This window comes from Dendrobates tinctorius, unplaced genomic scaffold (genome assembly GCF_039654945.1).
Source record: "Dendrobates tinctorius isolate UK_male_01 unplaced genomic scaffold, ASM3965494v1 ptg000083l, whole genome shotgun sequence".
NCBI lineage: Eukaryota > Metazoa > Chordata > Amphibia > Anura > Dendrobatidae > Dendrobates > Dendrobates tinctorius.
This window is the reverse complement of record NW_027361751.1, coordinates 9,707,619-9,721,989: the sequence shown is the minus strand read 5'-3', so window position 1 is coordinate 9,721,989 and position 14,371 is coordinate 9,707,619. Positions and strand designations below refer to the sequence as shown.

The following is a 14,371-nucleotide window of genomic DNA, read 5'->3' as shown; positions in this document are numbered from 1 at the left end:
CATACGTATTTTGCAATATAGTGGATGTTATTTCTTGCCACTTCCCATCCTTAGAAGTGAAAACTTGTGTGTTTGCACTTGAGACAAAAGATCTGTGTCACTAAATGTACGGCCTATATAACATACAGTTCTAGGAATTTTCCTTGCTTTTGACTCCTAAAATACAGTATATAAAGGAGAACACTTACCATATCCTTGATGTTTAACTCTTTTAGCTGCAGCTCCTTCAGCAAATAATCCACTATGTCATTCTTATCATTCTGGGCAGCAAAATGCAGAACGTTCATCCCGTCCTGTGAAACACAATCCAGCTTACATTTTATATTCTTGACCATTCTTTTAGTCTTTTATTAATATGACCAGACAAGTGAAAGATTAGAGAGAAAAACATAAAATGACTTCCGTCATTAGGAAAATGTAAAAAAAGAAAAAAGGACTTTTATTGTATTTTGTCTTCTAATTAAAGTGAATATCCAAGAATAGAAAAAGATCACATGATTAGTCCCAATAACAATCGATTACAGAGATATTCATCAAGTAAAACTGAGATTTGCTAAGCGATATACATGATAGTTTTTACCATAAAATTAGAATACATGAGGAGTGACAATTGTATTATGTGTTCTAAAATATTTTTTTATTTTTACACATTTTGACAGTTTTGATAAATTTTCAGAAATACAGTGTGGCTAAGAGAAGTTGTGAAAAAGCGTCAAATTTATTAAACACTATCATCTTTTTATAGTAAAAAAGAACGTATATGTATACTAGGTGTGTCTGATATACCAATCCAACCTCATCACTAGAGTTGAGCGACTTTGGTTGGATCGGGTTTCATGAAACAAAATTTGTTTCAGATGAAACTGGTCCGACTAGGGCAAAAAAAGTCGGAGTTTCGTCCGAAACCTGACCCCAATGCAAGTCAATGGGGAATAAAAGTCGGCATTGAGTGGATGACATTCATCCACTCAATGCCGACTTTTATTCCCTATTGACTTGCATTGGGGTCGGTTTCAGACGAAACTCCGACTTTTTTTGCCCTAGTCGGACCAGTGTCATCTGAAACAAATTTTGTTTCATGAAACCCGATCCGACCAAAGTCGCTCAACTCTACTCATCACACCATATGCGCCATTTTTACCAACTCAAAACTGCATGACTTCCTGTGCTCTCCTCAATATTTAGTGTTCACACAAGGAAATGAGATATACTGTATATGACCAGAGTAATAAATGATACAGACCTGATTTGTTACCTTCTGACTTGCTCCTGCTTTGATCAGCATCTGCACAATTGTCAGATCTGCTGACCATGCGGCCAGGTGAAGGACAGTGAGGCCATGCTGGGAAAAGAGCAACTTGGTCATCAAAGGTTTATGTAAAATTGCAACTGACTTCAAGAAAGAAATATAAGAAGCAAATGTTACAAAAAGAAGGAAACTAGTTCATGCCATATAAGCATAATACCATGCTGGGGCCGTTGGAGAGAGGGTGCTCAGTCCTAATTTGTCCAGTCATCTTACTTATTAGGTGAAAACCTGTGCAGGTCTCACCTCTGTAGATGATCTACCTTGTAAGCAAACAAGATGGTCATGAATTGGTCCAAGAATCATGGACAGGGTTACTACTATTAGACCCTTCTGTAGACCAAAATAGCGACATAGTTTGAACTTTTCTATGGTCTCAAAAAGACATCAACAAACTGGAGCAAGTTCAGAAAAGAGCGACCAGAATGGTGACCGGTCTGCAAACCATATCCTATGAGGAAAGGTTGCAGGATTTGGGATTGTTTAGTCTGCAAAATAGAAGACTGAGAGGAGACTTAATAACTGTCTACAAATATCTCAAGGGCTGCCACATTGCAGAAGGATCATCTTTATTCTCATTTGCACAAGGGAAGTCTAGAAGCAATGGGATGAAACTGAATGGGAGGAGACTTTTTGACAGTTAGAGTGATCAATGAGTGGAACAGGCTGCCACGAGAGGTGGTGAATTCTCCTTCAATAGAAGTCTACAAACAGAGGCTGGACAGACATCTGTCTGGGATGATTTAGCGAATCCTGCTTTGAGCAGGGGGTTGGACCAGATGGCCCAGGAGGTCCCTTCCAACTCTACGATTCTATGACTCTGAGTAGCACCCATGCATCTATACTAATAAATCCATTGGGTGTTATTATTACAGCCCTGGAGTGATAAAATTAATGTATGTTCCCTGCAACAAATATCATTCTTACCATCTGCCATCTTCAGCTGTTCCCAGTGCTGCTCCGGTCGTCTTCTGCGGGTTGTCCTGCTGGATCGCTCTATTGTTTGCTGAAAGATCCAGAAGTCACAACTCAGTGTAAGTCTATGAGAGCCAGAACAAGGCCAGAACAAGGCTCCTATAGCCTTACACTGAGAGCCTGGGACCGTTACCTCTGACCTCCGATCAGTCAGAAGTTGCATTTACAAGATGGCGGATCAGGACCAGAGCGGCAACGGGAAAAGCTGATGATGGCAACTGGTAAGTGTAATACTTGGGGCAGGGAACTTAGTGCCTCCACATAATATTTTATAAAATTATCCAGTACACTCCAAACGTATCATAGACGAAGTCCTGTACATTATTCATCTGATGTTCATGGATGATTCTGAGGGACCTCCTAGCAGCTACACAGAAACAGGGCATGTTCACTTATACAAACATGTTAAAACAGAAGACACATAACAAAATGTAGTCAAGACATATGGAGGAGACATGGAGGTAGGCAAGGAGAGGGTAGAGGTCCAAGTAAGACCTAAGGAGGCAGGGCCACAGAGTCAATATATGCCGTAGTGACTCTGTGGCTCTGCCTCCCTAGGTTTTACTTGGACCTCTACCCTCTCCTTGCCTACCTCCATGTCTCCTCCATATGTCTTGACTACATTTTGTTACGTATTTCCTGTTTTAACATGTTTGTATACTTGATATTAATAAAAATTATTCAATTTAGAATCTATGGTGGTTTATGGCTTTCTCCACTTTTCTTAGTTTTGCATACAATATTGTGGTGCAGGTTTTTGAGTGAGAGGAACAGACCCTTTTTTATACTAACCTCATACATGCCCTCTAAATTGTGATCAAGCAGCAAGACAAATATGGCAGTTTTCTTCTTACCTTATCCGCAACGTCAACTCGTGCTTTATGGTTGAGAAGAAAAGTTACGGCTTGATAATGCTTTCCTGCCACTGCAAAATGTAGAGCCGTGCGATTGAGCTAAGAAAAGTATGAACAAGAGATTTTATTTCATGTGCATTAGTAGATGGCATTACACAAGCACACAGAGTTAGAAGACAACGATGTAAGACATTTTACTGTTCATACTGATTTACAAAAAAATTTTTTTTCCCATTAAAAAAAAAAAAGCTAAAGGAAATAATCAGACAGGAGCATGAGTTCGGAACTGAGACCCTGGTTCCAGGGATGTATCACTTAGTTTACTGGGTGCAGCAGCTGTAATAGAATCACAGTTTTCTCTCCTGCAGCTATAGCAGGTTGAGCTGTGTATAACCCAGTATGCACTACAGCTTTCTGTGTACATTGTATTGTGACAGAGTTGTGAATTAGTGCAGGGGGCGGGAATGGACTAAAGAAAACGAGACACTTAGTCCTGTAGTGATAATCTCCTTCTGATAAAATACTGACTATATTGAAAAAGCGAAACACAGCTCAATAAGTGACATATCCCTGTAATCAGGTTCTCTTGAATTGTGTCATGGTGCTCTCAGATTACATAGCAAAAACCCAGTGACAGATTTACTTTAATGTAACGATTCTGAAACATGTTTTCTTAAAGGGGATATCAGGGACTTTGCAAAAAAAAAAGTTCCTAAGCACTAACAGGCAGGTAGTTGCAACTTACCTGCCTGTTGTGCACAGCGCCATTCTACGCCGGCACAGAGTGGTCACTGACCGTTCCTTCTGGCGATTCAGATGCTCCCTGTCAACAGAGCAGCTCTTCCAGGCTGCACTGCTGACAGGGAGGGACTGCTGGCGTCATGCCGATTGACAGTCGGTTACCCCAGGTCCTCCTTACAATATATGAATAAAATGACAGCTGGGTTAGTGTTAAAGCCCCGTCACACTAAGCGACTTACCAGCGATCCCGACACCGATATCAAGGTGTCAGGATCGCTAGTAAGTCGCTATGTGATCGCTGGTGAGCTGTCACACAGACAGCTTCACCAGCGGTGAGCACAGCGATGCCGAGCGCCCGGCATCGCTGGCCATCACTGTAAAAAATAGAATCAAAATAAAAAATATAGTTATTCTTACCTTCCGACGTCCCGTTCAGCCATCCCGCCTCTCTCCACGCTCCGGTCCCAGTGATCCTTTGCACGAATGACCGCGAGATGTCACGGTCTCGAGGGATAACAAAGTCTTGCGGTCATTCGTGCAAAGGATCACTGGGACCGGAGCGTGGAGAGAGGCAGGATGGCTGAACGGGACATCGGAAGGTGAGAATAACTATATTATTTTTTTTTATTATTTTTTACACCTGATCGCTGGTCTCCCGCTGTCACACGCAGCGATGCGTGCTGGCCAGCGGGAGACCAGCGACAAAAGAAATGTCCAGAGGTTTCTTCCAGCGATCAGCGATACCGGCAGGGGGCCGGTCGCTGATCGCTGTCACACACAGCGATCTCGCTGGTGAGATCGCTGTTACGTCACAAAAGTTGTGACTCAGCAGCGATCTCGCTACCGAGATCGCTAAGTGAGACGGGGCCTTTAGTAGTAGCATTTTGGGGTTTGCATCCGCATACTCTGACAATGTCCAATGTTGGTAGTGCTTAGGACCCATCCTATTGATCAGGAGAATAGTAATATCTAGTTTTTAATTTATTCATACATTTCTAGGAGGAATAACAGAGGAACGGCACAAGGCTGAGTCCCAACAATAGACTTCAAGCGTACAGTTATATGTTAGAATAGTCATCTACTTTTACAGAACTGGCGCATATACTTTAACAGCTATATGTTATGATAGAGCATTTGGTTGTAAAATGGAGCAGAATTTTTAGGCCGTTGAAAAAAATGCTTCCTCAAATTTGTACCAAAAACGTAATAAACAAAAGGAATAAAGCCTAAACAAACAGGAAAAATGTAATAATCACACAATAGTTATTGCTTTTTTTTACTTTGTTTAGCTGCAAAAAAACATGCTAATAAAAAGAACGCTACATGTGAACACAGCCTAGTGTTTAGGTTCTGAACCCCCTTGAGATGTTTATTCCTGTGCTCATAGTTGTCCTCTAGTTAACACAATATTTTGTATGGCCTTCTAAGAAGAATCATTTGCTTTGAAGATACTCCTGGACCAAAAAGTAATGTTGGCTTTTATGATCCATCCCGCCATTGCCTGCCCAGCACTATAACACGTCAGCTTACCACATTTCTAGAATTGATGTTCACTTTCTTTTCTTTGAGTAAGGTCATCGTCTCCACGTCATTTCTCTTTGCTGCCTGATGAAACTCCATCTCATTTTTGAGCACTGGAAAAACATAATATTAGTTTAAATGGAAGTAATGTCAGCAGGCTCACCAAGTGCAGAAAAATTAGGAAGACGATCAAATATTATCAGCCTGCAAAAAAAAAAATAAAAAAATAAGAAAAAAATGGAAAAGAAAAAAAAAGTTGTTGGACTAGGTTTAAAACCTTCCTTATTTTCGGTCAAAATGCAATCTACGGGCTGGATTTCAGAGGATGATTGTCATAGCAAGCATTGAAGTCTACAGGAGACCCCCGGTTGTCATGGCAGCCATTCGGTGCCCCGCGATTACGACATGGGTGCACTGACAGGGATAATTAATGATGCTCCCTGACTGCCAATGCATGTTATATGTTGCTGCCAGAGATTGACGGGCATTTAACAAATTAAGAGCTGTGGATGAAGTTTAACTTAGTGTAGTGACCCAGTCCAGAGTGTGTCTGTCCCTTTAAGTAATACTGAATTGTGAGTAGCTTCTGTACACTACTGCTCACCTGGCCCGCTACACTATTTGTGAGCTGTAATTCTCCATTTCTAGTCACCTTCGCTTTAGATGCAATGCATTTTTCGTTTGCTGTGTTCTGTCGCCATCTAATGGTGAAAGTGTACAATGACTGAATTATTGTTTTGTAAGGATCTGAGATGTGAATTCGGTCTCTTATTGGCCAGCGCCTAGTCACATGGTCAATAGGAGGAGCTGTTTTTCCAGGCAAGTCTAGAATGTTCTTTAGTCTGGGGATGCCTTCAGGGAGAGCAGAACACACGTGGAGGTTTTTATCTCAAGATCTCCTGCAGGTGTAAAAGCCTAAGTTCTGACAGGATTCACCACATGTAAAGTATTGCTGACAGGATTCCCCACATCTATAGTCTTTATGACAGGATTCACTACAGTTTCTACATTCACCTATAAGTACTTGTGCACGTGCCGTGACTCACTGTGGAGTTAACCCCAAGTACAGGTCTGTAACCTCTAATTGCTGCGTCTACCTCCCTCTGTAAAATACCAAAAGACACTGTCCAGTGCTCTTAAAGCTCCAGACGCCAATCACATCTCAGCATCTAAGTGTGAACTGTAATTGCCGTGGACTACCCATGAGAGACTGTTCCTTATTTCTTCCAAGTTAAAATTCCTGTTCCTGCTGAAGTAAAAGCAACTGTTATCCACGAGACCGGTGTGTGTCATAATTCCTTCGGCTGCGGACACCGTGTGGGGGTGGATAGCAGGGAACGTTTGGCCTGGTCATTACATTAGCTCCGCCTGAGCCTATTAAAGGCACATGATGGCTGAATAACATCTGTCAGGAAAGATGGAGGCTTGGCGTGGTTAAGGCCACATTCACATGTTCAGTATTTGGTGAGTTTTTTACCTCAGTATTTATAAGCCAAAACCAGTAGTAGAACAATCAGAGGAAAAGTATAATAGAAACACGTCACCACTTCTGCATTTATCACCCACTCTTGGTTTTACCTTACAAATACTGAGGTAAAATACTGAAATTGTGGACGAGGCCTAATGTGGCACCCCAGGAGTTCGGTTGCCACAATGGCCTTGCCTCCCTCCAAAGGGGAGTGATGTCATGCCTGGAAGCAAGTAAGGGATCTCTTTATCAGGTAGTTCCAGCATACAACACAGTTCCTGCTCCAGGCCAGCAGAGGGAGCTTTAAACCCGACTTCAGGGGAGCTGCTCTATTTGGTCAGGAGGAGGAAGTTAATAGTTAGTTAGAGCCTGATCAGGGAGACGAGAGGACGTGTAGAAGAGAAGCTGGGGACAGGAGCATAGCAGAGCTTATCCCCAGGCTTGCGCGTCAGAGACCGGACGCCGGAGTCCGAGGCAGTTTGGGTGCTAAAGGCCCCACAGCAGAATCCGGAGGACAGGAGGCCGCAGATCCTCTGTTCCCAACTGAGACTCGATGAGACAGCAGCACGTGTGAGCCGGAGATGCCGTATAGGAGCAGTTCATGAAGGAGGCTACAGCTGCCTGTCATGCGAGTGGAGTTCTACCTAAGTAAGAGAGAGAGGAACTTTAGTGGAGATCACAACAGCGAGTATCTCAGAGAATAGCGCTAGAGAGGAGACCTCACTGCCCACCTGTATAAGGAGATTCTCAAATTGCTTTCAGGCTGACCAATACCAACTGTAACTTGAGCCCTGAACTGTACCTAAAAAGCACAGTAAAAGGTAAAGGAAACCTCTCTGTTGTGTCCTTTGAATTCTTTCTGCAACACCGTCTCAGCACTGCTACATCTCTTGCTAAATACTACATCACGATCTTCCTCAACATCTTTCATCTGCCCGGGGGCAAAGCTCCACCTGTGGGGAGCTATACCAACTCTGCTGCATTACCATCAGTCCCAGCGGATCTGCACTGCAGCACTGGTCACTTCTGATAAGATACCACAGGTGGCGTCACAAGAACTTTACAAACTCTCTTTATTTTCATCCCTTGTAAATATACTCCTTTTATTGGACGCCTAGGGCCACGGACCAGGTCACCGCCTCTGTGACACTGCCCCTTTAAGAAGCGGCCCGGTACTGAGTACCCCACGGCACTGGCGGGCGCTCCACTAACAATGAATATTCGGAATTTATTTATCCGTGCATGAAAATCAATTATGAATCACTGATAGTATAAACTGACACTGAGCAAACAGATGATACTCGGACGGGTTTTTGTTTCTTTATTTTGCGTACGTAAAAAACACTATCATCTGAATGAGGCCTAAGAGTAAAAAAAAAAAAAAAAGCACCTGACAGAAAGGGGCGTGGGAGACTTAAAAGGAGAGGAGCGTGGGAAGGAGAGGGACTTGGCGGGAAGGCGACTATAGAGCAGGACGAAGGTTGACTCCCTCTCCTCAACTATGGCCACTGACACTAGTCCTTTACAGACTGTCCGCCTCTTGCACCCTTTACCCAGTGCCCCTCCACGAACGAGACCCGTAACGGGTAGTGCAGCAGACGTACTGCCCTTTCCTGAATTTTGTGGTTCTGTACGAAGCCTTGTCACTCCTGCGGCTTGTACGGCATTGTGCTCCCGGTGTACTGCCTTTTAGGAACCCACAGAAGGAACTTTATCCCCTCTCCAAAGGACCCAAGTCCCACAGACCCAAGTTCAGCGGACCCAAGACCAACGGATGTGGATACTTCGGCACGGTCAGGAGACAGTGCATCTCGTTTCTACACAGCAAGGCCAGAGACTTTGTTCATGGACTGCGACGCCGTCGGGAGCTGTTCCAACCACTCCCCAACAAGAACTCCAATCGATAAATCTTTACCTTCACTTTTCCCCTTCTTGTTGTGTTTATTGTATAGTTCACTATTTGCCTTAACACCTCCCTGCACGGAGGTTTCCTTGAATTCATATTCAGTAATTGTTTAAGTAAACGTTTGTTAACCCCTTCTCTGCCTCCTGCTGTTTACTGCATCTGACGAACCTTAACATTTTAGTGCAACTAGAACCCCCTTTAATTGAACTGCTGCCAGCCAGACTGTTGGTAGCACGAACTCTGGCCTTAGTACGAGATGGAACCGTACTTGTACGCTGCGTAAACTTGACAAATCAAGAAGTAGTACTGCCACCAAGGAGCGAAGTAGCACGGATAGTGGGGATTCCTGAGGAAATCATCCTGCCCCAGACCGTACAGTTGTCAGTTAAACAGGAAGACCCTTGGTCAGTGACCGTCACCACGTCTCCAACGCCGGAGCCCCAATACATCCATGAGGGGCGCCGCATATTAGAACAGATGCGTGCCAAATTGTCCAAACTCACGCTTGCTCAAGTTCAAGTGGAGGCGGTATTGGGACAATAAAGGTCCGTGTTTGCGAGTCATGAGGATGACTTTGGCTGTACTACAGGTATTACTCACGAAATACCAACAGGGAGCACAGCACCTATCAGAGAGCATTATCGGCAAATTCCCCCTCAGTTATATCAGGAAGTGTGAGAGATGCTCGGTTAGATGATACAGGCAGGTGTCATTAGGGAGAGCCAAAGTCCGTGGGCGGCCCCCATCGTGCTGGTACGAAAGAAGGATGGGACGTTGAGGTGCTCTGTAGACTATCGTAAGCTTAACGCCTGCACCATGCGGGACTCATATCCTCTGCCTTGGATTGAAGAGTCCTCATCCGCTTTGGGGAAAGCCAAATTCTTCTCGACGTTGGATCTCACTAGCGGGTACTGGCAAGTGCCCATGTCGAAGAAGGACCGGGCGAAGACGGCTTTTATTCTACCAATGGGACTCTTCGAATTCAACAGGATGCCTTTCAACCTAGCCAACGCCCCGGGTATGTTCCAACGTTTGATAGAGAGGTGCTTAAGAGACCCAAACTTTGAGGCCACGCTCATAAACTTAGATGTCATCATAGTGTATGCTTCCTCGTTTGAAGATCACCTGCAGATACTAGAGCAAGTGCTGAGCCGCCTGCAGAACTATTGACTGAAGGTAAAACCCCAGAAGTACCACTTGTTCCGGACTCAAATTGAGTATCTAGATCACATAGTTTCAACGGAGGGAGTGGAACTGTCCTGGGAGAAGATCAAGGTGATCCAGGACTGGCCAATCCCTGAGACCGTGAAGGATGTCCAGGCGTTCCTAGGATTGACGGGATACTACCGTCGGTTTGTGAAGAACTTTGCCTGTGTGCTGCAGCCCCTGCTAGAGCTCTTGAAAGGGGTACCCACGAATGCAAAAGGCCGCTGGGGGAAGGAGCAAGAAAAAGCTTTTCGGGACCTAAAGAAGGCGCTGACTGAAGCACCAGTGCTGGCCTACACAGACTTTTCTGTGCCGTTCATTCTCCACACCGACGGAAGCTTACACGGGTTGGGAGCTGTGCTGTCACAGGTGCAGGATGGAAAGAGAGGGTGATTGTTTATGCGAGTTGGTCCCTTCATGATTCCAAATGCAACCCGGACAACTACAGTTCTTTCAAGCTGGAGTTGCTGGCGTTGGTGTGGACTTTGACAGAGAGGTTCACAGATTACCAGGCCGGCTCGGAAATATTGGTGCATACCGATAATAATCCATTGGCGCATCTGGAGAACGCTAAGTTAGGGGCCCTCGAACAACGCTGGGTAGCCCGGATGGCGAAGTTTCAGTATTAGATTGCTTACAGGAGGGGGGCCGAAAACACCCATGCAGACGCCTTGTCCAGAGCGAGACATGCAACACCTGGAAAGAACCATGATGACATGCTAGAGGATGAGGAGGTTCCCCGTTTTCGAAAGACTGCTGGGATGGTGGCAGCTACACTGGACCAAATTTGGGCCCCTCCACGCGAAGGAGTGTTGGGAAGGTCCAGGGATGAGTGGGTCCACTTGCAGCAGGAGGACAGTGAACTTGCTCTGTTTCGACATTGGGTGACTGGGAAACAATTGCCCAGGCAAGAACAAAGAAACACTCTGACTCCCAAAACACTAAAAATACTTCAACAGTGGGAGCAACTCCAGATGAGAAAAGGTCTGTTGTATAGTAACATCCAGCTACAGAAAGAATTGGGAGCCACTTGGCAGGTGATGATCCCCGAGACGGTGCTGTCCAAAATCGCCGCAGAAGTTCACGAGAAAGGAGCCCACCTTTGGTGGTGAGAAAACCTTCCAATGACTACAACATTTTGTCTATCATCCTCGTTTGAGAGCAGCGGATGAGGAAGCTTGCAAACTCTGCCGGGCGTGTGAATTGGCCAAGTCTCCAGAACAAAGGGCCACGACACAGACCATTGTGACGTCAGTGCCCCCGGAACTGTTGATTACTTGATCATCGGACCGGCGCATCAGGGATATGACCACTGTCTAGTGATGATTGATCAGTTCTCAAAGTTCGCTGTGGTGACACCCACTTGAGATCAAACAGCAGAGTCGGTGGCCCATGCTATTTGTAAAAGCTTTATTCAGGTCTACGGCTGCCCACAATGGATTCACTCTGATCAGGGAGCCTGCTTCTTAGGGAGAGTCATGGATGAGTTACAACAGATCTACCAGTTTGACCGCTCTCACACCACACCGTACCATCCACAAGAAAATGGGGCCTGTGAACGATTCAACTGTACCCTTATACAAATGCTGAGAACCTTGGCGGATGATTGAAAGGCTCGGTGGCCTGAGTATGTGTCTGAGCTGGTTTGGATCTATAACAATCGAGTGCACCAGACCACCAGTTTCGCACGCCACTCAGTGTTGTTCGGCCGCGAAGGAAAAGAAGTCACGGAGCTGGAATTGGACCCGGGGGATGACTACCCACGGATGGAGGTGTCTACCTGGGTTCGGGAACATCGCCATTGTCTGCAGACCCTACATCAGCTGGTGCAAACTCGACTTCAGAAGTTGGAGCACCCTGAGAGACTCCCTCTGCGAGGGACAGATCTTTCGGTCGGAGACCGGGTGTTGGTAAGGGAAAAAGGTCCATGAGACAAACTGGAGTGGAGCGTCAGTTCGGTGGAAAAGGACCCATCTATGAAATTCAACCAGAAGGAGAGGGGGTGCCCCCACCCAGGTAGTGTACCAAAGTATGCTCCGGCCATGCCTCTCCATGGATCCCGTATCAGAGGAAGAAACGCCTGTGGTTCCTGAAGTGGTCTCTCCCACAGTGGAGGAGGATGAAGTGGAAGAGGGTCTGGAACAACAGCTTGAAAATGTGCCTGAGAATCAGGATCCTGGAACCTCAGAAGGGAATGTTACGGCGGGCCCTGACCTGGCTTCCTCAACATCGGAACAGCAGGGTGCAACCACATTTGAGGACTCCAATGCTCCTTCCAATCTACGTCGATCGGAACATACAACGGCTGGACAGCCCCCTAACCGGTACAACCAGGACAAATGTATTTGGCAACAGATTGCTGAGAAAGACCAACACAGACATAACGTGTTCCAGGATGCCTCGCCCGTGGAATGTTGAATGAAAGGAAGGAGAGTGTAAGGGGGTGAACATAAACAGTGTCATCGGTCCAAGGTACGCCCTGGAGCCGGAACTATCATGGCTGTCATCACTGTTGCAGGGAGATGACTTGCCTGGGCGGGGAGAGCTCAAGCACCGGACAGAAAGGGGCGTGGGAGACTTAAAAGGTGAGGAGCGTGGGAAGGAGAGGGACTGTCTGCCTTTTGCACCCTTTACCCAGTGCCCCTCCACGAACGAGACCCGTAACGGGTAGTGCAGCAGACTTACTGACCTTTCCTGAACGTTGTGGTTCTGTACAAGGCCCTGTCACCCCTGCGGCCTGTACTGCGTTGTGCTCCCGGTGTACCTCGACGCCTTTTAGGAACTCACAGAAGTAACTGTATCCCCTCTGCAATGGACCCAAGTCCCACGAACCCAAGTTCAGCGGACCCAAGACCAACGGTTCTGAATACTTCGGCATGGTCAGGAGACAGTGCATCTCATTTCTACACGGCAGGGCCAGAGACTTTGTTCACGGAGTGCAACTCCATCGGGAGCTGTTCCAACCACTACCCAACAAGAACTTCAATCGATAAGTCTTTACCTTCACTTTTCCCTTTTTTGTTGTATTTATTGTTTAGTTCACTATTTGCCTTAACACCTCCCTGCTCTGAGGTTTCCTTGAATTCATATTCAGTAATTGTTTAAGTAAATGTTTGTTAACCCCTTCTCTGCCTCCTGCTGTTTACTGCATCAAACGAACCTTAACAGTTTCATTGTACAAAAAAAATCCATCTAAATCCTGTTCTTTGATAGGGCAGAAGAAAAAGGTATACATATTTTTTTTTTTTTTCATACAACAAAAGAAAGGAGCATAGATACCAAAATTAATTAATCTTTTATTTTTTCAAGTATTAAAAATTATTATATAATATGAAAAATTATTTTTACAGCCAAAAGAAACAGAGGCAATGAAAAAACTATCAGGGGAGATCTACATATGTATACTGGCTCTTAATACATGCATAAATTTAAAATTTTCACAATTTAATGAACATAAGCTCCAGAAATAAATATAATCACAATGTACTAAAACATAATTCTCATAATCTATAATGGCCATCCGATTGAATATACAATATAATTAGAAATATATTCACATAAAGTGCCTAGTGATTTGAAAATGCTACAAAAAATAATGATAAAATAAAGATATAAATATAATCACAAATTGTGTAAAAAAATGCAAAAAAGTGCAAAAAAAAACCCACATAAAGCTAAAAAAATACCACCATATAAAAATTATATATATCGAGTATTAAGGTGCAAAATAGTGCAATGTACTCACTGTAAAATATTCAATAAAGTGCCAAAGTACAATTACTGAAAAAAATATGTACAATGCTGCGGCTTAAAAAAAATAAATAAATAAAGAGTGAATATAATCACTAACTGTGCAAACTAATGCAAAAAGGTGCAACAACTGTGTTAAATTTGTATAAGGACGTTACCACACAGGGTAAGATAAAGTTATAATGAATACATGTGAAAAATAACTTGCTAAGCACGAGCTCCTAAAAGATACTCCCTTCGCCCCAACCTGGCCAATATCCAGCACCATTAACCACCGGTCCCCTTTAATCCCATCTGCAGGATTATTTAAACACCCATCCACTTGAATCCACCTGGGGGGCTCCAGGACCTCTTGAAATCCCCCTCATCCGATCCGCCATTCACCAACTCCACCAATGTCGAGGACCTCCTCCCCATGCCCTACTGCCATGACATATATATTATTCATATTTTTATTAAAGAAAATCATCCCAATCACTCTCAAACGCTGTGATCCCAATCAGTGGCGTAACTTGAAACTCATGGGCCCCGATGCGAAAGCTCCAACAGGTCCCCCAAATATTTTAAATATTTAATAGCAATCGTCTTTTTCTATAGCCCAAAAGGACTTTTAGGGCCCCCTAGGCTCCAGGGCCCGGGTGCGA

At 44.7% G+C, this 14,371-nt stretch overlaps 1 protein-coding gene across 1 annotated transcript in view; it reads right to left on the bottom strand.

Annotated features, from left to right (window-relative positions):
- ANKDD1B (ankyrin repeat and death domain containing 1B) overlaps positions 1-14,371 on the bottom strand; it is a 101,162-nt gene that overhangs the window by 68,361 nt on the left and 18,430 nt on the right. The window contains exons 2-5 of the mRNA XM_073584105.1: positions 5,407-5,510; positions 3,136-3,234; positions 1,244-1,342; positions 189-293 (exon numbers count right to left, since the gene is read on the bottom strand). Of these exons, the coding sequence (XP_073440206.1) occupies positions 189-293; positions 1,244-1,342; positions 3,136-3,234; positions 5,407-5,510 (407 nt within the window). The remainder of the gene's footprint in view (positions 1-188; positions 294-1,243; positions 1,343-3,135; positions 3,235-5,406; positions 5,511-14,371) is intronic.